The sequence below is a fragment of the Watersipora subatra genome, chromosome 8 (genome assembly GCF_963576615.1).
Source record: "Watersipora subatra chromosome 8, tzWatSuba1.1, whole genome shotgun sequence".
Classification (NCBI taxonomy): domain Eukaryota; kingdom Metazoa; phylum Bryozoa; class Gymnolaemata; order Cheilostomatida; family Watersiporidae; genus Watersipora; species Watersipora subatra.
Genome location: NC_088715.1, coordinates 51,649,677 through 51,675,981, shown reverse-complemented (window position 1 = coordinate 51,675,981; position 26,305 = coordinate 51,649,677). Strand labels below are relative to the sequence as shown.

General features: G+C 34.3%; 3 protein-coding genes across 3 annotated transcripts; 2 read left to right on the top strand and 1 right to left on the bottom strand.

Annotated features, from left to right (window-relative positions):
* The first annotated feature begins 7,768 nt into the window (after nt 1-7,768).
* LOC137402032 (uncharacterized) lies at nt 7,769-9,371 on the top strand. Its single transcript, XM_068088498.1, has 4 exons — nt 7,769-7,890; nt 8,113-8,189; nt 8,505-8,665; nt 8,832-9,371. Exons 1-4 carry the CDS (start codon nt 7,806-7,808, stop codon nt 8,932-8,934), a joined length of 426 nt encoding a protein of 141 aa, XP_067944599.1. The 5' UTR covers nt 7,769-7,805; the 3' UTR covers nt 8,935-9,371.
* Nucleotides 9,372-10,585: 1,214 nt separating this feature from the next.
* Nucleotides 10,586-11,734, top strand: LOC137402690 (fap1 adhesin-like). Its single transcript, XM_068089195.1, has one exon. It carries the CDS (start codon nt 10,586-10,588, stop codon nt 11,732-11,734), a length of 1,149 nt encoding a protein of 382 aa, XP_067945296.1.
* A 1,776-nt stretch (nt 11,735-13,510) lies between these two features.
* LOC137402166 (uncharacterized) lies at nt 13,511-15,168 on the bottom strand. Its single transcript, XM_068088647.1, has 4 exons — nt 15,051-15,168; nt 14,780-14,856; nt 14,309-14,466; nt 13,511-14,068 (listed from the first exon to the last, which is right to left on the bottom strand). The coding sequence occupies exons 1-4, from the start codon at nt 15,133-15,135 to the stop codon at nt 13,969-13,971; spliced, it is 420 nt and encodes a 139-aa protein (XP_067944748.1). The 5' UTR covers nt 15,136-15,168; the 3' UTR covers nt 13,511-13,968.
* Nucleotides 15,169-26,305: the final 11,137 nt, after the last annotated feature.

Genomic DNA, 26,305 nt, shown 5'->3' with positions numbered 1-26,305 from the left:
TCAAAAAAAAGATGGATAGTGGATTAATGTTAACAGTAGTCTATTATTTAGTCTCACGTCTTACCTTGCAGTTATTATCTCCATGTTTCATATGGGCTGATATAGGAATCACTTCATTGATGACTCCTAAACATATTATTCAAAAAGTTTATCATCTCAAACGGTTTTATTGTATGGCAAGCAATTGGTTATTATAGCCTATAGCATTACAATATTTGTAAAAATCGCAGACTATCATTTTTACTGATGCATAACTATATTTCCGTTTAGCCAATGATACTGGACTCTATCTGACACAGTTATCATGTACCATTATGTACCATAATATACTCTAAGCAAGCCGAAAACTACCAAAATTCTAATAAAAATGTGAAGAATGTGCAATTGGAGTCCAAACCCCTAACGTCTACCCTCTGTTTGTAGAAAATCCAAAGCACCCATAGTAAAATTCCAAAAGTATTTGTCTAGAATTTTGATCTATTATGACAGCTGGCCGCAGACGTTTAGACAGAGTGTATCATCTTTCTCTCACTTTATTGTGAGTTTATTGAAACGTATGAATAACAGGCTGACTTGGCTACCTTCCAATTGGCACTTGAACAAACAGGAAACAGTTGCCAAATAGTTATGGAAATTTCTTTGATATCATTTAGCTGCCAACTTGATTTAATTAAACATAAAATTTTGCCGGTCGTTACACCTATACGTAGGTAGAATTCTTTAAAGGCCTGGTGATTCAGAATTACTCTGGTGCCAACCACAGCAAATATGTTTTTTGCTCAGTTTTTTATGAGCTGAGAGCTTCAAAAGGACAAAAATATTTATGTAAATTCAATCTCTTCTCATCTCTTCAATCATAATATTTGCAGGAAACCTCTACTTGAAAAGTATACATTGTATTGTTGTAGTTAAAATCAAAATATTTCTATTCTTGTAAACTCCACAGAGTACAATCACTCATAATGGTAGATTAATTAGTTTTAAAGGTTAACATAAAGTGTAGCAGGTCGAATGTTAGTTATTTCAAGTAGACACAGGAACATAGTTATTTTTCAAGAAAGATGAATGGTATGTTACACCAGGTAAAAAACAATCTTTGAGTTACTTTGGGTGGAAACTTTGAGGTAATAAGTTATGCAAATAACTAGTTTTATCAATCAAAAATTCTGTTGATGATAGGTTATAATTTCTGGATGTGATATTTGGTATGGTGGCAAAGTTTAAAAAAATTTATTTTAACTAAAAATAACTAGCAACACTTTTATCCTTATATGACCATACGAGAAGTTAAATTTTCACATAGCGGTGCAGTAGTTGTCCCGCAAGAAATTTTCCATCCAATCGTGTAATGAGATATGAGATTTCTTCGGCTTCATGTACCGCAGAGTTGGCACTCAGCCAAAGTGGCACTCAGCCAAAGTGTAATTTGTAGCATTAATTCATGCTGTCTGTGATGCCTCAAAAAGCTGAGTATTTGACAGATGTTTACAACATCTTAATAACCATGAGGTCTTTTATTAGGTGCATCGCTGCAGCATACCTACAATGTGTTGCATTTTGTCTGTGTTCTATCAATATTGCAATAGTTCTGAATCATATAAGTTTATTACTACTGATTATATGGGATCTGACACTACAATATCAAGGATGCAGTTCAGTAGTTGCACTTCTAAACATCTCTAAAACACTCTCTTTTGGTAGTTTTGCACCTTTTAACACCTTTTTAATTTAGCTATGTTAAAAGTTATATTCAGAAAGATTAACAAACACTTCAGTTAAAGTATGCAGAGTTAGAACTTAGAAGAAATGAAATTTAAGTTTGCAATAAAAATATTGTGGCTATCATTTTTTCATTTAAGTTTTGTATACTCCTATGTAGTTTTATCTGAACACTTAAAACTTAAAATCCGTAAACTCAACAAAAAGTGATCTTTTAGAGCCATTCAAAATTTATTGTCTTACAGCACAATTAAAGAAAATAGTTCTGTATATACAAAACACGAAAAATGTTAAAGTATTTTTTTATGATAGCTTATGAAAAACAATTACCGACCACAGTTAAAAAACAATGCAGTTTCAAATGTAAGTTTAATTACCCTTCAAGTCATTTTACTAACTATATAGGTCGGCTAACTTTAAAAACTGACAACCAATTGGACACCGTAGAATGTATCAAAATGAAGCTATTAAACCAAAAAAGTAGAGTAAAATTAGGAAAACTCTCACCCACAAGTATCCGAGGTTGAGATTCTCTACCTGATATATGTGCAGCTGAACAAAGCTGACCTAACTGCCAAAACACAGTCGCTACTCATGGCAGCACAGAAGCAAGTGCACCTAACTAGGAAACTCCAAACAAAAATCTATCCCACTACAAATGAAAGATGGGGGCAGGAGGCCCAAAAGTATACAGCAAACAGTGAAAGAAGAAGAGATATATTATTTAATATACAATATTAATAATAGTTTTATATTATATTTATGACATAGTAGGCCTAATAATTAATATTTAATTATTACTATGTCATCAAGAAAAGGTTGTTGCTGGTCATCAAGTACAACAGATTGTCATGAGTTTTTGTATTACAACTGCCAAAGATACTCCTAATAAGTCACAAATTTAAAAACAACTGTAAATATCATTGTATGTTGCATACAAGTTAATATATATAAACACTATTTGCCGCTCAAACAGTCAAATTCTGTGTCATAAAACTGATGAAAACCAAAATATAGAAAACTTTATTATTGTCTTTCCGGTGCTTACCTTTTCATTTACTCACTTATAATATCTTTTAGAATAGATTGTAGACACAAAGTTAATTACATTTTGAAATGTGGGTTTTGTAAACAGGTGAATTAGATATGTAGCTGCGGTGGCTGCTAGACAACCAACATTCTTATTTTTACCACAGATAATAACAAAAGTACTCTATACAAGCGCAGACAGAAATGTATTTATGGTTCAGCGGTGTGTGTAACCTCACATCGACAAAGCAAGAAAGTCAAATGTAGTCAGATGATAAATGATTTCACATCCTTCTGCTGCATACCTTTAGTCTTAAGTGTCCTAATTTTGGTTTTTTATATCTGGAATGTCAGTATGCTCTACAGTGGCAACACACTGCCTAAATTACTGGATAGATATTTAAAAGCTTAGAACATAACAGTCAAGGTAAAATTATTACTCATAGTCAAACCACAGCAGTTTGGTGTGCTATGAGAGGTTGTCAGGTGTGCAGAGTATATGTCTCCATAATTATTCCTTATCACTCCAAGCTGGTTGATTGATGCTGATGTTGGAGTGTTGGTCTATCAAGCTCAATGTCAAGAGCTCAAGCCTCGGTGGAAACCAATCTTTTACTATAACCTCGAATTCTGACTCCAGACGAATGAATAGACAGATAAACACTGCTCTTCTTATAGAAAATATTATTATTGTCTCCGAAAGAATTATTTTACTGGACCATTGAAATAATTGAGTATAAATTAAGCTCAGTCTATTTCATTAATAACTACTATTAATAACTACTGTTGAATTAGATGGCAATTTCTCGATTTAATATGTTTGAGAATGTTCAACTAAAGAAAAAACAGCAGAAATGTATATAATTGTATTAATGCCAAAAAACTCCAATTTGGTATTTTCCACACATATGTAACCATGAATATTTCCTAGCGAACCAGGACAATGTGGTTACGGATAGAGTTCACTGATGATCCAACACTCTTATGGTTCATAGGATTGTTATAATGTCAGGCATATGTTATAGATATAGATATATTATCCTAAACAAAACTGAACTTGTACTGTAAAACTCACTCTGGTATTTTCCACATCAGTTGGCTAAGAACTAGATTAGTAACTCTTGAGACACAGAACTCGATGGTGATCCATCAATCAATACATTAATCAATGAATCAATCAATGCATAAATCAATTAACTTGTTACCTGTTTATGCAACAAATCAGGAACACATTAAAACTGCTGACCAGCTGCTTGCTAAAGTAGACATAATTTAAAAGCTTCATCATGCTCAGGATGTTTTGGTATCACTAGATAGTAGCTCTATTTCCTATGTGTAAAGGTTAAGATAACTCTTTACAGTTCCTGTTTACAGAAAATCAAGGCTGTTATTTTGATGCTGTTGTTTATGCTATGAGCCTTGTAATATTAGTACTGGAACCATGAACCAGAGACTCACAAGCAGTAGGTAAGACAGAAATCATATCAGTTGTGAATGGCCATTCTAAAGTCTGGTTCGGATTAGTCAATGTTCAAGTGTAAAATATGCGTATTACTGACATGTTTAGATTGGCTTTTTTGATTTTTACTTATTTCATATATGTTCAAAGGTGAATGGTGCCAACTCTTAAGTTTATGCCAATCATTAGTCATCCGCAAAATAGAAAATGAAAATGGTAGAAACCTGCAAGCAACGTGAGTTTCGTTGCAAATTTTCATTTAAGTTTTCATGCTTGCGAAATATATAAATGGCCCCTGTCAATGATGCGCAAAAAAACGCTATGTAAGATACTCCACTTGAAGCATTTTCCACAACTTCTGTTTTTTGTATTTTGATTTAAGAAGTTCTACAAATTTTAACTCAGCTAAGCCAGACAAGAGTGCGCAACTCTGACCTTTGGCGCCTTATTCTTTATCTTTATGAACAAAGTATACGCCCTCATTAATCTCCAGCAAGCGGATGTCTTGTGAAATACTTATCACACAGTAACTCAACATGCGACGTAACATCAAATTCACATCATATGCACAATACAAACATAGTGACTTGTAAACCAGGCTTTAAAAAGCTCTAAATTAATCAGCCTTATTACTGCCATTCACGGATGAGACAATTCCTTGGTACAATTCTTGTCATCTGTAAATGCATTCTGTAGCTATCTAGCAATTTTATATAAAGGAAAATGTGAACCAAGATGTATAAGCACTCTTGTAACAATAAAATCTGAGTGAAATCAATGTCTTCTTAAAGTTTATCTACAGAAAAAGCTTAAAATAAACGTGAAGTAATTTTTATATTTTACAGTAATTCAGTTTTTCAAATAATTTTATTAAATGCTATTTTATACTTTGCTCAGTCAGTTAAATATTTCTTTTTTCTTACTGAGTTGCTGTACTTTAAAATATATTGAAATGCAATTATTTGAAACAAAGTTGCAGAAAATCAGCAAGCCTATTATGACAAACTGACAACTCAAAACATAAAACATTTTTAAGTAAACTCAATTTTTTATGAATTCTTGATATGTCGCATACCTTTTTAGCAGTTTCTTCAATGGACTTTTGTTTGGCAATGTTTCTGATGACTTCGTGAATATAACCATCAAAAGCATAAAATCAAAATATCATTTAAAAAATTTATTCAATATGATTGTAACTCTTACAATTTCATTGCAAATTTTTACATTTCATCAACTTAAAAAGGCTAAAAAAGTAGGACTTGGCTAACCAAAAAACTTCAAAAGTTTCTATTTTTCTAAAGCTCTTAAAAGGAGTAGAGTTTTAGCTACTTTTTAAATAATAATAATAATACATAGTTTTATGGAATTTAATTTTGCCTGATTCAATGATCTAAAAGTTTGACAACACCTTTCATTTTGCTATTGCACTCATAAACATAAAAATATCTACTCACTTCTCATGGAAACCATAACGCCAACTCGTTATGCAAACTTCTGAGCTTGACTTTATTCTTTTTATAGTTTGACAACATATATCTGTAGCAGTATTTTTAAAATTGACGAAACATTTGTAATTAAATTACACACAATTTTCTTACAGTCTCAAAATGAAATTAAAAAAATAAGCAATAGTGCTCACATATCAATGGATAACATTGTTTTTTAATAATTTTTTTTCTGCAAACATAACCTAATAGTATAAATCTCTAATTGTTCCCAGTTGTCTGATTAGAGCTAATGAATTATTTTTATTTTTCAATTTCTATTTATTCAACTCATTAGTACCTTTCTAGACATGAAACAGTGATATGCTAATTTTAAGATTGTCTTGGGCTTAGGTTATATACAAATTTAATCTTAATGAAAAACTATATGACACAAAAACAAAATCCTATAATTTTTTGCATGCATTTACAATCTCCGATGTTGCTTAATATACTTGTTTAAAACGTGAAGTTTGATGAAAGTTTAAATTTAACCGTGGTTCCTAATTGGCTGTGAGACTCCTCTGGTAATCTTGCACAGTAAAACACTTGCGGTGCAAGGCTTGGTGGCTTATGTTCTCCTAAAACTGAGCCGCTAATGATCGCATAAAAGTGGCCGCTCACTATGCAGTTTCGAAAGTGCTGACCTTCACCAGCACAGCGAATTTCGGAAAACTTTCGCCGGTGGCTCTGCGCGAAAGTAGCACAGCGCTAAGCTCTTGCGTTGACCACCGGCAACTACATTCAGTACTCGGCATGTATGTTCCTATTTCACCGCCGATAGCCTTGTGATCCAGTCACTTGTGCTAGCGACGTATATCGTATCAGGGTTTACTTGCATTCCAGATATTTTATTGGACACAAAATTCCATCACTATAGGCTAATTAGTTACAGACTTCAAAGAAATATCAAGTTGCTTGTTTGTAAATGAGAATATACCTGAGATTGGAATAGAAACTTCTGCTAATTGGCTAAGAAGTATGACATGACATGACATGACATGACATGACATAACATGACATATCACATGACCTCAGCCCTCTCAGGTAGCTGACTTACTATCAAAGTTTTACCTCATTCATAAAAAGTTACTAGTAAAACATAGCAACTAGTAATGAGCTACCTGGCTCATTGCCAATGCACTGTTTTACCACAAAACAAACACTTCAGGAGCTGAATCTATTCACAACAGAACTTGTCAAAACTTCAAGATGGCGCCATACACTACAAAGAAAAACAAACGTCTTGTTATCCTAGTCTTCGAATATTAAAATACCTACCTGTGCCAATCTCCTCCCTTCTTTCCGGTAATGTTGGCTAACTGCCACTCCGACTGCCACTGCCGACTGCCAAAAATGTTTTGAGAACTTCTAATCAATGCACTAGCCTCAAATTATACACTAAGCCACACTGATCCAAAATAAATTTGTTTGATAAATGAGAAGATGCTAGCCACTTTAACATCAAAAAAAGAAAAGATATGACAAAGCTTTCGTGTGACGATACAACCTTTACTATAATAAGAGCAGTGTTCGTACACCTGTCCGTAGCCATGCCTATAGCGCTTAGAAAAAAGATTGCCTCGCATGAGAATTGAACTGGATGTAACTTTCAAAGAATAGCGCACTACCATTACATCACTGGGGAGACCCAATAGTTTCGTGGGTAATTCTCCATATACTGATTACTCATGATGATCTCTCACAGTGCGCGGGACTGGTAAGTGGACTAGTCATGATAAAGGACATCCTCAAAAGTGTAAGGGTTCACTTCAATCAGTCCTTGTAGTTAGAATAAACTAAACTTGCTTCTATAAGTAAATGGTAAGAAAGAATAATTCATCCTGGTTACGCCTACCATTGAGTCATTTGAGTAGTGCCGTGCTAATACGCTAAACCAACAAGTAATTCTCTGTTTTGGGAAGCTTTCACAGGAAGTTATTTTTTCTGAATAATAAATTGGCAGCTAGATAGTCTTTGCGTTTATATTGTAGTTTCTATTGGCTGGCTGACAACTGAGTTGATTGGGTATAAAAAGATTGCCTCGTATGTTTATGTTCATTAGCTTGTGGTAACAGCAAACGACTACTTATTACTTATACAGTTACCTGTATATGAACAGCATGAAATCTTTACTTTCAACAGATGTGCTATTGTCTATGATTGTGGTTGTTACAGCAATGTCTATTGTAGAATCTGGTGAGTAGATTTTCTATCTGTTAGTACTCTAAATTTATTCAAACTCTCGTCTAGCTTATCTGCTCAATCTTTGAGAGTGCAAAGATTAATGTGGATTTATCATTTTAGACCCTTAGTTCATGCTCTCTAATACTTCTCTGTTTGCGGTACACAACATGTCATATATTGAAAAGACTCATTCTTCTATATTCAGCCTTCTAAATATTCCATCTATTCTTGTAGCTCCTGCCGAAAACAGTGATACATCCTTGGCAAGGTCAAAGAGGTTCTTTATTGACGCTGGAAGATGTTCGTTTAAGGTGAGTCGCTGTAAAACCATTGAATTTCCAATTGGCTCAGTAATATTATTAGAAAAATATTTATAGTACCAAATAAGGAAATCAATGAGTTGAGCTAAACTTCTAACTGTTTTTAACCAACAAAATAGAAAGTTATGTGCTTCAATTTGGGGCTGTCAATGATATCCTGATTTGTTGTAATGAAAACAATACGAAAACTGCAAAACCATACTCAAAATTAAAAATGTGAGCAACCTTTAGAAATTGTTGTTAATTCAAGTTAGCTAAAAAATGGTGCAAAGTTATTTCAACAGGAGAGAAATTTTCTTATTGTAGATACTTTGTATACACCCAAGTCAGTGTGACCAAGAGGCCGGAGAACTTTGTATGATTTGGTATTGTGGAAGTCATTGCGCTGTACCAGAAGTAGATCCAGCTGATGTGCCTGTTTTTGACCCAACTCTTGACCACCCGTGTACCAACTGGCATAATCCTGAGTAAGTTTCAAATATGCACAAGCTCTTTTCTGAATTTTTTTCTACTCGGCCAACCAAAGTAATCGGTTTTTCTTACAACCCAAGTTTATGTAATCTGCTCAATTATGTCAAAAATAATTATTTTATTAAAAAAGCATTTTATTACAATATTTTTATATTTTCACAGTTGCAGAGATGATTTAAGAGAATTAAGGCAGCGAGAAAAAGAAGAAAGACAAAGAGCAAGACAGGAAAGAAGAAGAGCCAGACAAGAAAGAAGAAGAGGTTAAAAGTTTAAACTCACCTCAACTACCCAATTAACAGTATTCCACTAGCTTTTCACACTCAAACGAACTAAATTATTTTTACCAGGTTACTACCTTAAGATTGAGTACCTTTCCCACAGTGACTTCACTTTTTTCTATTTATCATTAATTTAAAAACTTTACAAAGTATCTTAGGAAACTTTTATATTTTCAGTATTCATATGAACTGGCATACACAAACCCGGTTGCACATATTTATTACATATACTTTAAATATGTTATGGGTCAACCTACAAACTGGTAAAATTGTTTTATTTAACTTTTTTTTATCTTTTTACAGTTTATATTTATTTTCCATGTTTTATTGTATATTATATTTATTATTTATTTAATAGAAATTACAAGTATGCGCAAGTGTATTCTTTTTAATTTTGCAAAAATATACCATAATTATTATAATATTTCTACTCTGAGCTGAGCATACTCGCTGAGCAACTTATTGTTTTGAGTGCAAACTAGTCTGCAGCTATCAACTTGTTGTAATCAAAACCTCAAAACTGCAGCCATAATAAGCATGAACAATACCATAAAACATGTCAAGACCATGAGAAGTTGTATACTAAATATTAGGCTATGTATATATATTGGCACTTGCAATGAAATGTGTGCTAAGCCAATGATGGCACCAAATGAATAAGACAAGGTGTTTACTGTAACTCATTTTGATGCTTTTTAGCCATCTTTGGCAATGGCCGAAATGTACAAACCATGAGTAACTAACTCCAAGTTAGAAAGGAGCTTGATGAAATAACAAAGTTTTGGCTGATGCCCATGTGTCATTGCTGTTTCTAAGTCTAACTGATTGATCATGTTTAGAAATAGTATTATAACAGTGACATGTTATTAAAATATAAACTATAACAGTCCCATTTTATTAAAATATAAACTATAACAGTGACATGTTATTAAAATACAAACTATAACAGTGACATGTTATTAAAATACAAACTATAACAGTGACATGTTATTAAAATATAAACCATAACTTGTAGCTTAGCTTATAGCTTGTTTGTCAGAATATGCAACTCTTTATTTACTCATAAGACTCAACAACACTACCGTACACTAGTCAAGCAAAGTTACAACTGCCTTCCCAGTTATTCATTAGCACTAACAGCAGGAAATATGTGTGGTTACAGCACAAAGATATAAAAGCTAAAGGTAATATAGGCTAGCAAAACAGCATGCGTGGTTGCATAGTGATGACTCTTCACAAGCAATATGTACGTGTAATCTCAAGGCATCTACCACTAAATATTCACATCACAAGTGACATGTTATTAAAGTGCACACTAGCGTAAACTTAATCATAAGTCAAGCCTCATCGGTTGCTCCAACTGTGAGGTCCAACCAAACATCTAATAGTTGGTCTGCCATAAGCAGCTTATACAGAAAAGATAAATTTATTTAATGTTGGCAACTTACGTGTGCATAAAACAATTTTTATGTAGGTTGATCATATTTTGATTTATGTATTTTCTGTTTATCTATAATATGATGTCATTACAATATAGTTTGTCATTGCTAACATTTTATAATTTTTGTTATTGGTACCTTCTGAATCAATCCTACACTGTTTCCTACATTTTTCCACTGTTCGTTTGTAGGTGTGAGTATGGGTGTGAGTATGGGTGTGAGTATGGGTGTGAGTATGGGTGTGAGTATGGGTGTGAGTATGGGTGTGAGTATGGGTGTGAGTATGGGTGTGAGTATGGGTGTAAGTATGGGTCTGAGTATGGGTGTGAGTATGGGTGTGAGTATGGGTGTAAGTATGGGTGTGAGTATGGGTGTGAGTATGGGTGTAAGTATGGGTGTGAGTATGGGTGTGAGTATGGGTGTGAGTATGGGTGTAAGTATGGGTGTGAGTATGGGTGTGAGTATGGGTGTGAGTATGGGTGTAAGTATGGGTGTGAGTATGGGTGTGAGTATGGGTGTAAGTATGGGTGTGAGTATGGGTGTGAGTATGGGTGTGAGTATGGGTGTAAGTATGGGTCTGAGTATGGGTGTGAGTATGGGTGTGAGTATGGGTGTAAGTATGGGTGTGAGTATGGGTGTGAGTATGGGTGTGAGTATGGGTGTAAGTATGGGTGTGAGTATGGGTGTGAGTATGGGTGTGAGTATGGGTGTGAGTATGGGTGTGAGTATGGGTGTGAGTATGGGTGTAAGTATGGGTGTGAGTATGGGTGTGAGTATGGGTGTGAGTATGGGTGTAAGTATGGGTCTGAGTATGGGTGTGAGTATGGGTGTGAGTATGGGTGTGAGTATGGGTGTGAGTATGGGTGTGAGTATGGGTGTGAGTATGGGTGTGAGTATGGGTGTGAGTATGGATGTGAGTATGGGTGTGAGTATGGGTGTAAGTATGGGTGTGAGTATGGGTGTGAGTATGGGTGTGAGTATGGGTGTAAGTATGGGTGTGAGTATGGGTGTGAGTATGGGTGTGAGTATGGGTGTAAGTATGGGTGTGAGTATGGGTGTGAGTATGGGTGTGAGTATGGGTGTGAGTATGGGTGTGAGTATGGGTGTAAGTATGGGTGTAAGTATGGGTGTGAGTATGGGTGTAAGTGTGTGCATGTATGCATGTGTGCGTGTGGGCGTGTGTGTGTGTGAGTGTAGTTGTAGGTGTGGATGTGAGCATGGTGGAAGAATGGATGGAAGAATGGATGTGAGTGTGGGTGAGGGTGTGGGTGAAGGTATGATTGTGAGTGTTGCTATCAGGGTGGATGAGGGTGTGTCTGCCAGTCCAAGTGAACGCTTTGCCTGTTAAACTTTTCTGCTGAATTTTTTAAAACTTCGCATGAATGTGCTTCGAGCATTCAGCCAGGTTGCCAAAGTATTCAGTTTTAAAGCTTCATCTTGCTCCTGAGAACCAGGCTCTTAAACACCCAACACATTAGATGCTCAATCATGTCACTCCGCATGCAGTAAGTCCAATTGCCCTCAATGAACTGCTCATGGGTTGTTGTGAAAAAAGCAAAGGAATTTGAGTTGCAAAATGATATGTGTACTGCAGGCTGTCCAATTGAATATGACAGAAATTCTGGGTAGCGCTGGGGTTAGTACTAGACAGCAATTGATTAATATAGCTTCACAATCTTTACTAGATTAAGAGCAGTGTTCGTTTGTCGAAGCCAAGCCAAAAGCATTAAGAAAAGATGTTCCTTCCCATAGGATTCAAACCTGGAGCTTCAGATTCGAAAGCGTACATGCACACTACCGCACATACACACACTACGATGCTCAATCATTTTGCATGTACATAGTTATGGATATAATTATTTACACAAGACATCTCTGCACCAGACTGCTATGCTTACTAGCACCAATTGAAGTAAAACAGTTCTTTTGATAATTACATTTTTACAACCATTATAATGTAATGAATAAAAATATTCCCTTCCACACAGTTCTAGAAGACAGATAGTGTGAGGATAATAATTATTGTAACAGCCACAAACTAGTAACCCTTATTGTAAAATCAGAAGTTTGTTGTTTTTTATTAATTATTTACCAAATGTCCCTTTATTAAAATGACTAGAAACGTATATCAATTTTTATCCCCGTGTTTCTCATCTAATTCATTTCCTGAGCTATAAACTCATTTATCTTCTAAAATAGGCGCAAGCTATCAACTATACAAAAAGTTTCAGTTCTACAAAAAGCTTCAGTTTTTTCTGTCTATTATCACCTGTTTAAAACTCAATTCAAACAAGGAGCTAAGGAGTTACTTTATACAACTTTTGTTGTAAATGATCGTTTTGTTAACTAGCTTTTCCAGAAATAGTCAATTCCACTCGGCTGAAATGAAATGAGTGTAGGAGTAGGAGGAGCAGTTGGACATTCTGTGTATCTTCATGATCGATTCTGCAGTTGTCTTTTTTCTGCTTTTTATTGAACTGCTTCTAAGAGAAGGGAAGAGGTGATTATTAATAGAAACTCCAATTTTAACTTTTTTGCTTTACCTTATAAATATCTCATATATAATGTTTAATGTGTCATGTGTAATTTTATACTGCATTTATTGAGATATGACTATAGCATTTTAGGTATGTAATGATATGGTGGTCTCACTAGGCTAAAATACTATAAAATACAAGTATCAGAATCTAAACTATATGAAAGAAGTCCCTAAACAAAATAATTACGCACAGTATCTTTGCTATGCTTGAAGGTGGATTCTTTGACACACTACGCTTTAATGGTGTGTCCAATGCAGCTCATCTAGTGATAGAAGAATCCAAGTTCAAATGAGCCAATGCTTCTTGCAATCACTGAGTCTTATGAAACTAAATTATTTGTCACAGCTTGTCTTTTTCATTTGGTGCCATCATTAGCTTGGCACACATTTCATTACAAGTGCCAATATATAGCCTAATATTTAGTTTACAACTTCTCATGATCTTAACATATTTGATGGTATTGTTCATGCTTATTATGACTGGAGTTTTGAGGTTTTTATTATAGCAAGTTGATAGCTTCAGACTAGTTTGCACTCAAAATGATAATTTGGTAGCAGTAGCATTGTATTATGCTCAGGTCAAAGTGGGAATATAATATGTTATATTTTTGCCGAATAAAAGATAATACATTTGCGTATACTTTTAAATTCTACTAAATTTTTAAATTCTACTAAATAAATTATAAGTATACTATATAATAAAATATGAAAAGTAAATATAAACTGTAAAAAGTTATAAAACAATTTTGAATAGAAAACCATTCAATCAGTATGTAGGTTGACCAATAACTTATTTAAAGTATATGTAACAAATATGTTCAACCGGGTGTATGTATGCCAGCTCATGTGAATACTGCAAATATAAAAGTTTCTTAAGACACTTTATAGAGTTTAAATTACTTATATGTAGAAGAGTGCCATCACTGTAGTAAAGGTACCATCACTCAATCTTAGGGTAGCAACCTAGTAGAAATATTTGTTTGTTTGAGTGTGAAAAGCTCGTGGAATACTGTTAGTTGGGTAGTTGAGGTGAGTTTAAACTTTTAACCTCTTCTTTCTTGTCTTTGTCTTCTTCTTTCCTGTCTTGCTCTCTGTCTTTCTTCTTTTTCTTGCTGCCTTAATGCTCTTAATCTATCTCGACAACTGTGAAAATATAAAAAGGTTGTAATAAGGTGCTTTTTAATAAAACTATTTTTGACATAATAGAGCAGATTACGTGAAACTGAAGTTGATTTATAACAGGGAGCTAAGTCTCTCTCTCCTCCCTCTCTCTCATAAGAGAAACTATTATATAAACGCTCTAGTATATAAAAAAACAGATTATTTTGGTCGGCTGAGTAGAATGACAATTCCGAAAAGAACTTATGTATATTTGAGACTTACTCAGGATTATTCCTGTTGAGACACTGGTAGTCACTAGGTTGAAGAACAGGGACATCAGCTGGATCTATTTCTGGTACAGCGCAGTGACTTCCACAGTACCAAATCATACAGAGCTCTCCACCCTCTTGGTCACACTGACTTGGGTGTATACAAAGTACCTAACAAGAAAAATGTCATACTGTTTAAATAACTTTGCACCATCTTCTAGCAAAATTAAAATAACAAAAAAATTTAAAGGCTGCTCACATTTTTAATTTTGAGTATGGTATTGCAGTTTTTATATTCTTTTTATTGCAACAAATCATGATTTTATTGACAACTACAAATTGAAACACATCACTTCCTGTTTTGTTTGTTACAAGCAGTTAGCAAATTAGCTCAAGCCCTTTTTTTCCATATTTGGTACTTTAAATACATTTCTAATAATATTACTGAGCCAATTAGAAATTCAATGGTTCTACAGCGACTCACCTTAAACGAACATCTTCCAGCGTCAATAAAGAACCTCTTTGACCTTGCCAAGGATGTTTCACTGTTCTCTGCAGGAGCTACAAGAATGGAATATTTAGAAGGCTGAATATAGAAGAATGAGTGTTTTCAATATATGGAATGTTGTGTGAGCATGAACTATGAGTCTAAAATGATAAATTCACATAAATCTTTGCACTCTCAGGGTTGAGCAGATACACTAGACTAGAGTTTGGCTAAATTTAGATTACTAACAAATACAAAATATACTCACCAGATTCTACAATAGACATTGCTGTAACAACCACAATCATAGCCAATAACACATCTGTTGAAAGTAAAGATTTCATGCTCTTCATATACAAGTAACTGTATAAGGAGTAAGTAGTCGTTTGCTGTGACCACAAGCTAATGAACAAAAGCACAAGAGGCCATCTTTTTATACCCAATCAACTCATTTGTAATCCAGCCAATGGAAACCCTAGAATATAAACACAGAGACCATCTAGCTGCCGATTCATCAACAATTTATTATCTAGAAAAATATAACATAAAAATGATTGTATGTTTACTCTGTATGACACCATCACTATAAACTTTTAAACCATGCTACTAGTTATGAGATAGGCAAGGCAAAGATTATATGCAGCAAATTTTTTTGCGAAAAAGTAAAGCTGTGGATCAGCTTTTGCAATGCTGGTAGAATAATTATTGTTTAGAAAATGTTATATCTATTTTCTAGTTTTAATTTGCTGTATTTAATCATTAATTTTACATTGAAAAACAAATAAAGCAGATTTTTATGGAAAAAACAGCTTTTAAATTTATTATTTCTAGTTTACTCTTTATAAGTAACCTTCTCAAGGGCATTTGGCTCTCGATCAAATTTACATAAAGTGAGAACGGCTGTTATGCAAGCTTCGAAACTTCATTTGTCTGGAGTTTACACATTGTTTTTTATGACTTAATTGAAGGTGCATATGTAATGATCTTTTAATGATTTTCTCATACACACAGTTAAGTTTCTGAATGATGGGAACTTATTGGCATGTCATTTTCAACAGACGGTATACTTTTATTTGTTTATTTATGTTTGCAGATACGTGAATAGCAGCGCTACTAAATATTTAACTGACCTCTTTTAACCCTTTTGCAGGTGAGTTTTTGAGCTTATTTCAGATCGTCCTGGGTTTTTCAAAAAAAGGAAATTTTGAAACTTTATTGAAATGATACTTTTTTGCTACACTATGGTTGTATGATAGGTTTGTATCATATAACAAGGCATTTTACAAACAGTTTTACACCCTTTGTGCCTATATGAGCTATTTAAAATACCCTTACACATGTAAATTTTTAAGAAAATTGAAAATTTTGATTGTTGTTGCAATAATGTTATATTGTTGAATAAAACATATTCTGTACTTATATTACAAATAAAGCATTTTGCAAGTAGAACCACACTTGAACTACAATGGGACTGGTAAAATCATTGACATTGGGGCATTTGTCATTGCTAAGGTTTCTAATTACAGTCCAAACCCCATAATTACTGGTTGCATCTCCTCCACCATCCCTTGGCCCAACAACAGAAGCATCGTCATCACTAGACTCATCACTTATGTCAAAGTCCATTAGATTGACATCAGAAAAATTTGAGTCATTGTCTGAGTCATCAACTATAGAATCTGCCAAAACAAACTGGGCCCTTCGAGTTGATTTAGCAGGTCGTTGGGAAGATGAAGCCATGATTATAAAAAAAAATTTTGTGCTCTCAAGAGATCAATGCTTGGATCTCACTAAGTAAAAAAAGCACAAAGAAAGGGCATCGACGACGATCGTAAAGCATAAAAATCATTTCGGGGGGAAAAAGGCTTAGTATCTTACTGAGTAAAAAAACATATCGATATTGATAACGATCGCCCAAAACGAGTTGAAATGAAAAGATACATGTCTAAAATATAGTTATTCAAGTCCTCACATGTGTTCTTTTACTTTAAAAGTATTTAATTTGATAGAAAAACGAACACAGACCAATAGCGAGTCCTTTTGTTCACATAAAAGCATAAAATTCGATTCAGGGAAAAAGGCTTAGTATCTTACTGAGTAAAAAAAACATTGAAGGACGTTTAATAACGATCGCCCCAAAACAAGTTGAAATGAAAAGATACATGTCTAAAATGTAGTTATTCAAGTCGTCACATGTGTTCTTTTACTTTATAACGTATTTAATTGAATAAAAAAATGAACACAGACCAGTAGTAAGTCTTAATACGTAGTTCGTACGATATCGACATTAATGTCGCACCACCTGCAAAAGGTTAAGGTCAACAGTACTGTTTGATGAAAACAATATTGAAATATTTGCTGAACTCGGAAAGAATGAAGCAAAATACATTCAAAGTACGCAAACTAATGCTAAACTCTAAGATGACGAAAATGGAAAACACTCAAAAAGTGTATTAGATATCTATTGCTAAAACATAGTCTTGGTTTTGCGTGAGTGGCTACTTATATAACGTAGCAACAATATGACTCTCAAAGGTGGATATCAGTAACATGTGAATAAAGTGTAAAAGTTTTTGGTTTTGAAACCCCTAATTAAAGTGCTCTGAAAGTTAATCTTAGTGAAATTGCTAAGAATGACATGCTTTTAAAAGCTATGACCATTTCTAAATAGAGCCTTAATTCTAAAAGTTATAATATCAACTCATTTGTACTCCATAAAGAAACATAGGCCTATGTTGATATTGCCCATGAACACATTTACAAGCTGTAAAACAGCGTAAAGTGATTTACTACTGTTATTATGTATACTGGTCTCCGTGCGTGTAAAGGTTGCCGTCAAAGATTAAAAATAACCTTACAAATTATTTTTTTATAGCTTTTATCAGAAAGTACCAGTACTTTTTGATCATTTTCAATTATTTTTGATGCTTGAAATGATCTGATTACTAAAATTTTATTGAGCTGAGACATCAAGCTTCAATTTGATGTTATTTTTGTAGACCTACCCAGTTCACAGATATAATAGTTTGAGTGAGTTCTGTTAGTAGACAAGTGAAAGTGCAATCATAACATCTATAGTTACAGTTCGGTGAAGAGAAATAGAGACACATGTAATGCTGCAACTTGAACTCAATAGCTGATATCAATAATGATGAGAGAGAAGCACCCCCACAGCATGTCATGTTTTAGCACGTGTTTGTATTCTGAGGGTTTCAGTGGCGATCAAGTTTTGTCTATTTTAATCTTAAAACATCCTGGAAGCCAGACCACTTCATATTTCAAAACCAATTTCAAATGGTAGAAAACGTACTGATAACTTCTGATAAAATCTATTAAGATATTGTGTGTAAGTTTATCTTTAAATGTATTTTTCATCTTTTATTATAAAACTTTCTACTTGGTTTGCTATGGTACCTGTTAGAACTCAATGAGTGCGGCTAACAAACAAGTCTTAATTATAAAGTATAACTACCTTAAAACTTGTAAAAATTATATTATTGCGTTATGAAAGAAAGCGTAGTGTTAGTTTATTCTGAACTAACAGAATACTTCAGAGGTGAGCCGTAATGACAAGAGCGATACAGCACAATTTTATATTCCAGGAAACTCTCACATAACTTCACATGTCATTCTCAGTGCAAAATGTGAAGACTTGTAGTCTGACTGCCAAGTGTATTGCTATTATTTAGTAGTTGGGAGTCGTCAGCATTCCATGTGGTGAGTTGACAGCGACACTCCAGACTGTTGGCAGTCCACCAAAGAGGTAGACTTGTACGGAACATTCTAGTAGTACAGCAAAAGATAACAAAGGTTTTTATCAAAAAATTACATTCTGTTAGGCTATACTTTACTTGGGTCTTTTATTTGGTGTTGAGTTGATAATTAGTTTAACCTGCATGATAATACTAATACTAGATGTGCTAAACATTTGGAGCAAATATGAGTTGCACTTCTACGTAGTTTTTAGAACAAACCAAAAGAATTTTAGATTAGTTAGAAATAATGGAACTGGCTAAATTTATTGGCTAACTTGTGACCTTATAGCTAAACTGTTCGGAGGCATTTAGCTACTATCTATGACCGGAATTCCAGAAATCTTTTGCAAAACTGTTCAATTATTCACTTAGTCTACGGTGCAGCACAAGATCGACTTGTATTTAATCCAATCCATGGCATCTCATTCTATGTTTTGGTAAATGTCATAGAAATAACTCTATTGGTCACAAACATTATGTGTGAAAGCTGGTAATAACAACACATGAAGCAGCCTACATGTCTGTCAATCATATAAAACAAAAGTTTTATATGATTGAAATGTCTGTCAATCATATAAAACTTTTGGTATAATTGGCTCAATCTTTTAGGGCTGATTTTAATGCATAGCTTACAGAATCAAAATTTCAAACTGTACCTAATATCTGTCGATCTACGCTGACGTTATATTGGTCTATGACTATCTCTTTATCGATCCACCTGACCTTACATTGGTCAAATGCCTGTCATGAATAGTGACTTATTGTCTTACAAAAGCCTCTAACCAACCACAAGCAGATTTTTATTATTCTCACATCATCTTACTCATGAATAATGACTTACACATCGCAGGTGTTGCCCTACTTTGTTGTGTGTTTGTCTGCTCGGGTCTAGACAAATTACTCGGCTTGCTGTTTAGCTAACACATATTACACATCGCAGGTATTGCCCTACTTTGTTGTGTGTTTGCCGACTCGGTTCTAGACAAATTAGTCTGTTTGCTGCTTTAGCTAACACGTAGAACAAGGACTTGTGATGCAAAACAACACATGAAGGGTCTAAATGACAGTACCAAGTGGTGCTCATTGAGTACAGATAGATGTACTTGATTGTATCTTAAAACCTTTGAAATGTGTTTGCGTATAGCTAAGCTGCGCAGTGACTTTAACATGGTATTCTAGCTGGGCTGTTAACTATTTTGGTTCAGAGCTGTAAAAAACTGACAGAACAATGAAAACAACAAAAAGTGTTACAATTATAAAACTTTTCCATTGATTTTTAGTTGATTCAGTGTATATCCGTCATTCATGTCTACCCTGTGCTTTGGTTGTATGATATATTACATACACCTTAGTTTATCAAATTTATCTTGATTATTCATATTATGCGGGTGCTTTAGCTATGTGTATCCTTCACCTTGGTTATATAGTATTACTCAGCAATGAATATTACTACATTTTATAAAAGAGTAAAGAGGTATCTTTTACTTCACTGTAAGTCTTAAATATTTAAAAATTATGTGATATGTGATATGATCTAAAATACCTGCAATCTGTTTTGCTATCTGTTCAAATACGTGTTTTGTTAATTGGCAAAATACATACATAAAACAAGCTACCTAGCCTTTAGCAACATATACAACTTCAGTTTCCATAAAAAATTTTAAAATAACTTACCATATCAAAATTCAAAATAATAAAGCTATTAGGTTCAATTAATAGAGCAAAATGTTTTGTTTATTATTCATAACATAACTAGAATAGCATTCAAAAAACTTTAAAATTCAAAATGCTTTAAAATTTGAAACAAAGTTTGACTGCTGCAAAAATAACTTTTTTTACTCGACTCTGCAGAGGTTGGTACATAAATCAGAGCTGCAACTAAATGTAAGTGTATATAAATAACAATAAAATAAAGCTCAAATCATTGTTTGTATAATGTGTTCATTGTTAAGGTAAGCCCGATTGTGCAACCATCCTTGTTTTTACACATACAGCCAAACTTTCTGAAGGTAAGGTGTTTGTTTATCTATATATATATAAATCTCAAACTCCATCATTCATTCTTTCCAGCTATAGCTGTTAAAATCTAGGAATGAAAGATCCGCTTCGTGTGGGATATGATCTCAAAACCTCCCGTTCACTGGGTAATATTCTAATCAATTAAGCTACTCGAGATGCAATGGATACATTAGGCAATATGAGTGTTATGTCAGTTAAAATATGCATAACACTTTGTGTTACGCAATGTCACTGAAGTTTGCTCTCACTGCTCTTATTAGTAAGTTTAGCAATACGGATAGTAGCTTACTCAAATTAGTTATTGGTAATGTGGTAGGCTAATGGCAAGTGGCAGGCAACACATTACCTGCCTCTGTTTATAAGCTGTTTTTAATACCCGTGCAACGCCGGGCATCCAGCTAATGTTATATAATTTAGAAAATAGCTGTTTCTTCTAAGCATTTTAATCAAGCAATAAAAACTGGAAACCAAAAGAACATACATCCAGCAGTTTAAGCTCAAACAAGTTTATAAATTAGAATGTCACATGATTGTCTTCTAAGTGTTCAATAATGGTTAGCGATCAATCAGGTAGTTTTCTATCAACACCTTTGAAAAGCTGTCTACTTGTGCTTTAACTAATCAATAAATAATGATGAGGTATATTTGACCAGTTCTAAACAAAATGTTGTTAGATCTATGAAAAGAAAGATTTATTTTATAGATTGTATAAAACCTGTATGCGATTAGTGCTGGCTAAAAATGTTTCTAATAGCTACAACATTGTAGATTTTCCAACTTTGACTAGATCACTTACAACTTCTTAGTTATTATGTTGGTAAATCAGCTGAGGTATTTTAAAAACATAATACATTCCAAAAGTGTATTATTATTGTCTAGTTAAACAGGCTGACTGCATGTAAACATGTTGGGTGATAATGCCATGTAATTTAATTTTGCGAAATAGGTAGGTAGCAAAAAGCATATGCTTTTAGGATGCAAAATAAACTGGTTATTCTGCCATGTGCATTGTGCTGTTCTCAAAGATTATTAAGTTTTAAGTTCAGAGATAATTTTAAGCAGCACAGAAAGGGAAAGAGGGAGCGAGAGGGAGAGAGGGAAAGAGGGAGCGAGAGGGAGAGAGGGGGAGAGAGGGGGAGAGAGGGGGAGAGAGGGGGAGAGAGGGGGAGAGAGGAGGAGAGAGGGGGAGAGAGGAGGAGAGAGGGGGAGAGAGGGGGAGAGAGGGGGAGAGAGAGGGGGAGAGAGGGGGAGAGAGGGGGAGAGGGAGAGAGGGAGAGAGAGGGAGAGAGGGAGAGAAGAAGAGAGGCAAAGAGGGAGAGAGAGGGACAGAGGGAGAGAGGGAGAGAGAGGGAGAGCGGGAGGGAGAGAGGGAGAGAGAGAGAGAGGGAGAAAGGAAAAGAGGGAGAGAAGAAGAGAGAAAGAGAGCCGGATTTCACTATTACCAATTTCAGATCAATATAAAGTTACTCCATTTAGATTACCTCTGGAGTAACATAAAATAGAATTTTGTAACAACAACAAACGCTTCAAATCTGACAGGTGAGACCATATCTAGCAGCAGACGCCAGCAGTTGCAAAGCTATCATCCTTGTCATAACCTCAACCAATGACAAAAAAGCATTCCATTCACGTATTTGCTGACACTATGAGGAGTGCTGTTGGTTCTATAAACCCACATAACTGTCATTTGAGAAGACTTTGTATGGTAAAACAATATTTATTGTGAATCATATCAGTTTCTTTACGTATTACTAGGTAGAATTGTTTCGCATTTTTGAAATGCTTTGCTTTTCCAGGATATCCTAATTTGTGGAAATACAGAGCTGCAATAAACAACATCAACATAGTTTTCCACAAAAGAACTCAATAGAATGAGTCCCTAATGACTGGCTTACACTATATCACAGTACATCGGTGCTATTCCCACAATACACTGGTGATCATTTGTGATAAAACTGTTCACACTATAACAAACCTACTCGCGTATAACCTGCGCTATAGTGTTCACATTACATAACACTGCCACAAAAATTATTAAGTGGTAGTCTCGCAGCAACTATGATTGTCAGAAAAATCTAGATCAAGCAATCTGCAGCAGCCAACCACTATCGATAAAGAGGTGCACAACGCACCGACTGTTGTGGATGATTGGCAAAATCTCGGTGAATTTTGAAAGCTGCAAAGCTTCTCACATATCCCCGCTGCATTGGCGATGTCATTGGTTTACGTTGCACATGGTCGACGAGTAACCATAAAGGGGAACACCCTGACATCCGGGAATACAGCTTGAACCAGCCTTAAGTTACAGTTTTGAAAAAATTGACATCTACATGATACATACCATTTTAAAGATAACCAAAATAATTTTCTACACAGACTTAAGTGCTTTATAGACTTCAGCCATATTAGCCATAAAGCTGCTGCGTATAAAAAGAATTTGGTCGAGTCTCAATCGGTGTTTACAAAAATTCATTTCAATTTTTTGTGGTGGTCTGTCTTTATGATTTTTCAATGTCACTGTGATATATTGGGAAGACTGGAAGTAATTTGTAGAAGCCCACAGTAGAAAATCCAACAAGTATTACGAATATACATGTACACATGCAAAAATTGGAGTTCTGAGAAAAGTGTTCTGACTACATCGAATATACCAAAAGCAATATCAAAGACAGTGTCAAATTCTTGATAAACTGAAATTTCAAAAAGTAACATTTTTGGCCGAGTAAAGATGTTTTGATTTTGACTTTGCTCAATTCGAAATCATTCCTACGATTGCTGCACTTAAAGATAAACTTCCATGAATTTTTAAAGGTTTTAACAGAAAGTATGTTATTTTTTTATCATATGCAAGTGTTTTCAATAATTGAGGTGATCTGGTTGTAAAGATGTTTAAATATTAAAATAGATAAAACTTAATTGCGATCGAAACAGTCAGATCACTCGAAAGTGCGACTACGACGTTTATTATTTCAAAGAGACCAACGGAATAGAGACATGTAGGCCTAAGGCTTCAACTTAAACACAATAACCCATACCAATAATTGCAGCTATAACAACTAATGCCGTCATTTTCCCCGTATTTTTCTCATCAGTGGTTTAATCGCAATCAAGTTTTATTAATTTTAGTCTAAAAAAATCCTGGCAATCAGATCAAGTTCGACACCAAGAACAGCAAATTATAAAAATGTATTGATACTTTTTGATAAAATTTAACAAAAAGCGGCGCAAGTACATTTTAAAGCAGAAAATATTGAGTCCAGTTTTATTTTCTCAAGTAGAAAAAACTAGCATGTATTTATAAGTAATAAGAATGACGTAATATTTAATATCAATCAGCTCTTAGGATCAGCTGATGAGCTCATCTGTAGGCCCTACAAATATCAAAATTGAAATAGATGTCTAAAAGTTCAAAACTACGTTGGGAAGTTTTTAAGCTCATCTTGAGACAATATTTACTATGATAAGACTCGTGTCCATCCATCTGGAGCATTGGGAAAATATAAAACAAAATATTAAAATAAAAAACCTAAAAAGGCCACACTGGAATCAACACTGATAGTCGAATTCCCAGCCAAGCACGCTATCAACTGCACCGTGCAGCCACCTTGCAATGCCACGGTATAATTGTGCATGTGCTTATTACACAGGCTGATCTCTCACAGGGTACAGGACTGCCAAAGTACTAGTAAATATAACACGAACATATAAAACATATAGTAGCTACCAAACTATACCAGTTAGCAGAATGTTTCTTGGAATCTTACTGTTAGCAGTATATCGTTTGTTATATCATACATTCTAATCCATAAAGTAGGTCTACAAACAATAATAATATGTTTTTTTCATCATAATTTGATACTATCGCAACTGGTGGCTCAAATGGCCCTGCTCATGGGTTAGGTTAAACCATTTCGAAAATTTGATCAAAATACGCATTGCTCAAATTTGAAGACTGTCAAATTAATTTTCAAAATTTTCCTGCATTAGCATAGGTTTGGGCAATTTGTGCTCAAATTTTGGTGCAATTTTTATAATTTATTTGTCTAAAGTTCAGTGATTTTAAAGCATAATTCAACCTGCCACGCTCTCACATTATATAATTGCCAACCATAAAAAAACGGTCTGGTCTGAAAGTTAATATCTTATTACCAGCCAGTGTGCACACAGGCTGTTTAGCTTGCATTTTTATTCCAAACACAAACCTTTTAATAAGCAGAGGTTAGTGACAAGTTGTAGCAAGTTGTTTATTTTTAGGACTATAGTGATACACTTGAAACATTAGCTCATAACATAAAATTTCATTTTCTAAATGAATAAAGTAGCTTCATTTTAAAAATATGATTTATTAAGTAAGCATTAAGAATTTATCTTGCTGAAAACTACAATATTGAGTCGGATGACCTAATTTACTTTTGCTTGCCTTTGTTTATTCTTTCCGCTGCTCATTATCTTCCTTTCCGATGTTGCTTTCATAATGATCCCTGTTGTCAAATGACTATCTTTAAAATAACAGGATTCGAGTCATCTTTTTTATAGCGTACAAACTAGATTACATACTAGATTTGTAACAGTAAACTGCTACTTCCTTTTTTTGTGTGTAGTTTATGACATTGAGGGGTGGTTGCTAACAGTTTGAAGACGCAAATTAAAGGCTTACCCATTTAAACAAATTTTATCACAACAACATTAAAAGAGCACCGAAGCAAGCTGTTTTAAATCTAATAGTGTGAACGAATTCATGTGTTCTTTCTATAAAATTTTATAAAAATATGTTTTGGTGATACGAACCATAAAATTCAACTTCCATAGGCATTTGAAAGCTATAAAAAATAACTTTCAGTTTTGTTGCAAGGTAGACATATCACTTTTAGCTATGTGAATGATAAAAAGTTGATGACAGATGAGAGCTATTTCATTATTCAACACTAGTACCCTGGCAGTCTGGTGAGCTGTGAGAGATTGACAGGAGAAACAACTAATTGAACTGCTACAAGCTGGTTGATTGGTGGAGCTGGTAGTGTTGGTCAACGAGGTGGAAAACTAGTTGTTCAAACTTTGTTGAGAGCAACCTTTTTCTAACTTATGAAGGTGGTGACAACGGCTCGTGACTCAAAAATGATTAGCGTATCTTAAAGCACTAGAGCATTTTAAAACTGAAAACTCTTTTTGACAGCGAGGATCGAATCACTGACCACTGTATCATGACGGATTTCTTTTAGGGACAATAGATACTTGTTTAGATAAAAAAAATGTTACTTGAACCTTTTTTGCTCGAGATAATAAATATCTGGAGAGAATTGTGCCTCAGATGGCTGGCCTTTCTTGTTTCCACTCAGTTGCTTAAGGAGGGTTTTGGAAATTGGGAAATAGACAAATATCTTTACATTTAAGGCTCTAGCTGGTGAAATTAGCTTTCCACCTAATACCAGATTTTCATTATTTTATCATATTTAGAGTAGTTCTCAGAGAGAACCAGAAGTATTATAATCCTGTACTTTGTGGTTGGTACAGGCCCAAACAAGTTGATGGATAACGTCTGCTAGTTTTGTTTGGCGCATCTGCATTGGGTCTTTGACAAGCTACTGAACTCTGTAGCTTTGCTTTACTAGTTAGTATAAAGCCAATACTTAATAGCCATAATTTTTTACTCTTAAAAAAGCCTTTTAATGGTTTTCTCATAAGACTTTTATTCTATTTTTTTATTATCATTTAAAAAACTATGGGCCATTCATTATGACTCTAACCCTTT

Bases quoted from the DNA above. Each gene is read 5' to 3' on its own strand.
- LOC137402690 (XM_068089195.1), top strand. From the start codon at position 10,586: ATGGGTGTGAGTATGGGTGTGAGTATGGGTGTGAGTATGGGTGTGAGT.
- LOC137402166 (XM_068088647.1), bottom strand. From the start codon at position 15,135: ATGAAGAGCATGAAATCTTTACTTTCAACAGATGTGTTATTGGCTATG. The intron at 14,857-15,050 runs GTGAGTATATTT...CCATTCTTGTAG, and splicing joins AATGTCTATTGTAGAATCTG to CTCCTGCAGAGAACAGTGAA. The intron at 14,069-14,308 runs GTAAGTCTCAAA...ATATTTTCACAG, and splicing joins CTCAACAGGAATAATCCTGA to TTGTCGAGATAGATTAAGAG.
- LOC137402032 (XM_068088498.1), top strand. From the start codon at position 7,806: ATGAACAGCATGAAATCTTTACTTTCAACAGATGTGCTATTGTCTATG. The intron at 7,891-8,112 runs GTGAGTAGATTT...CTATTCTTGTAG, and splicing joins AATGTCTATTGTAGAATCTG to CTCCTGCCGAAAACAGTGAT. The intron at 8,190-8,504 runs GTGAGTCGCTGT...TTCTTATTGTAG, and splicing joins CTGGAAGATGTTCGTTTAAG to ATACTTTGTATACACCCAAG.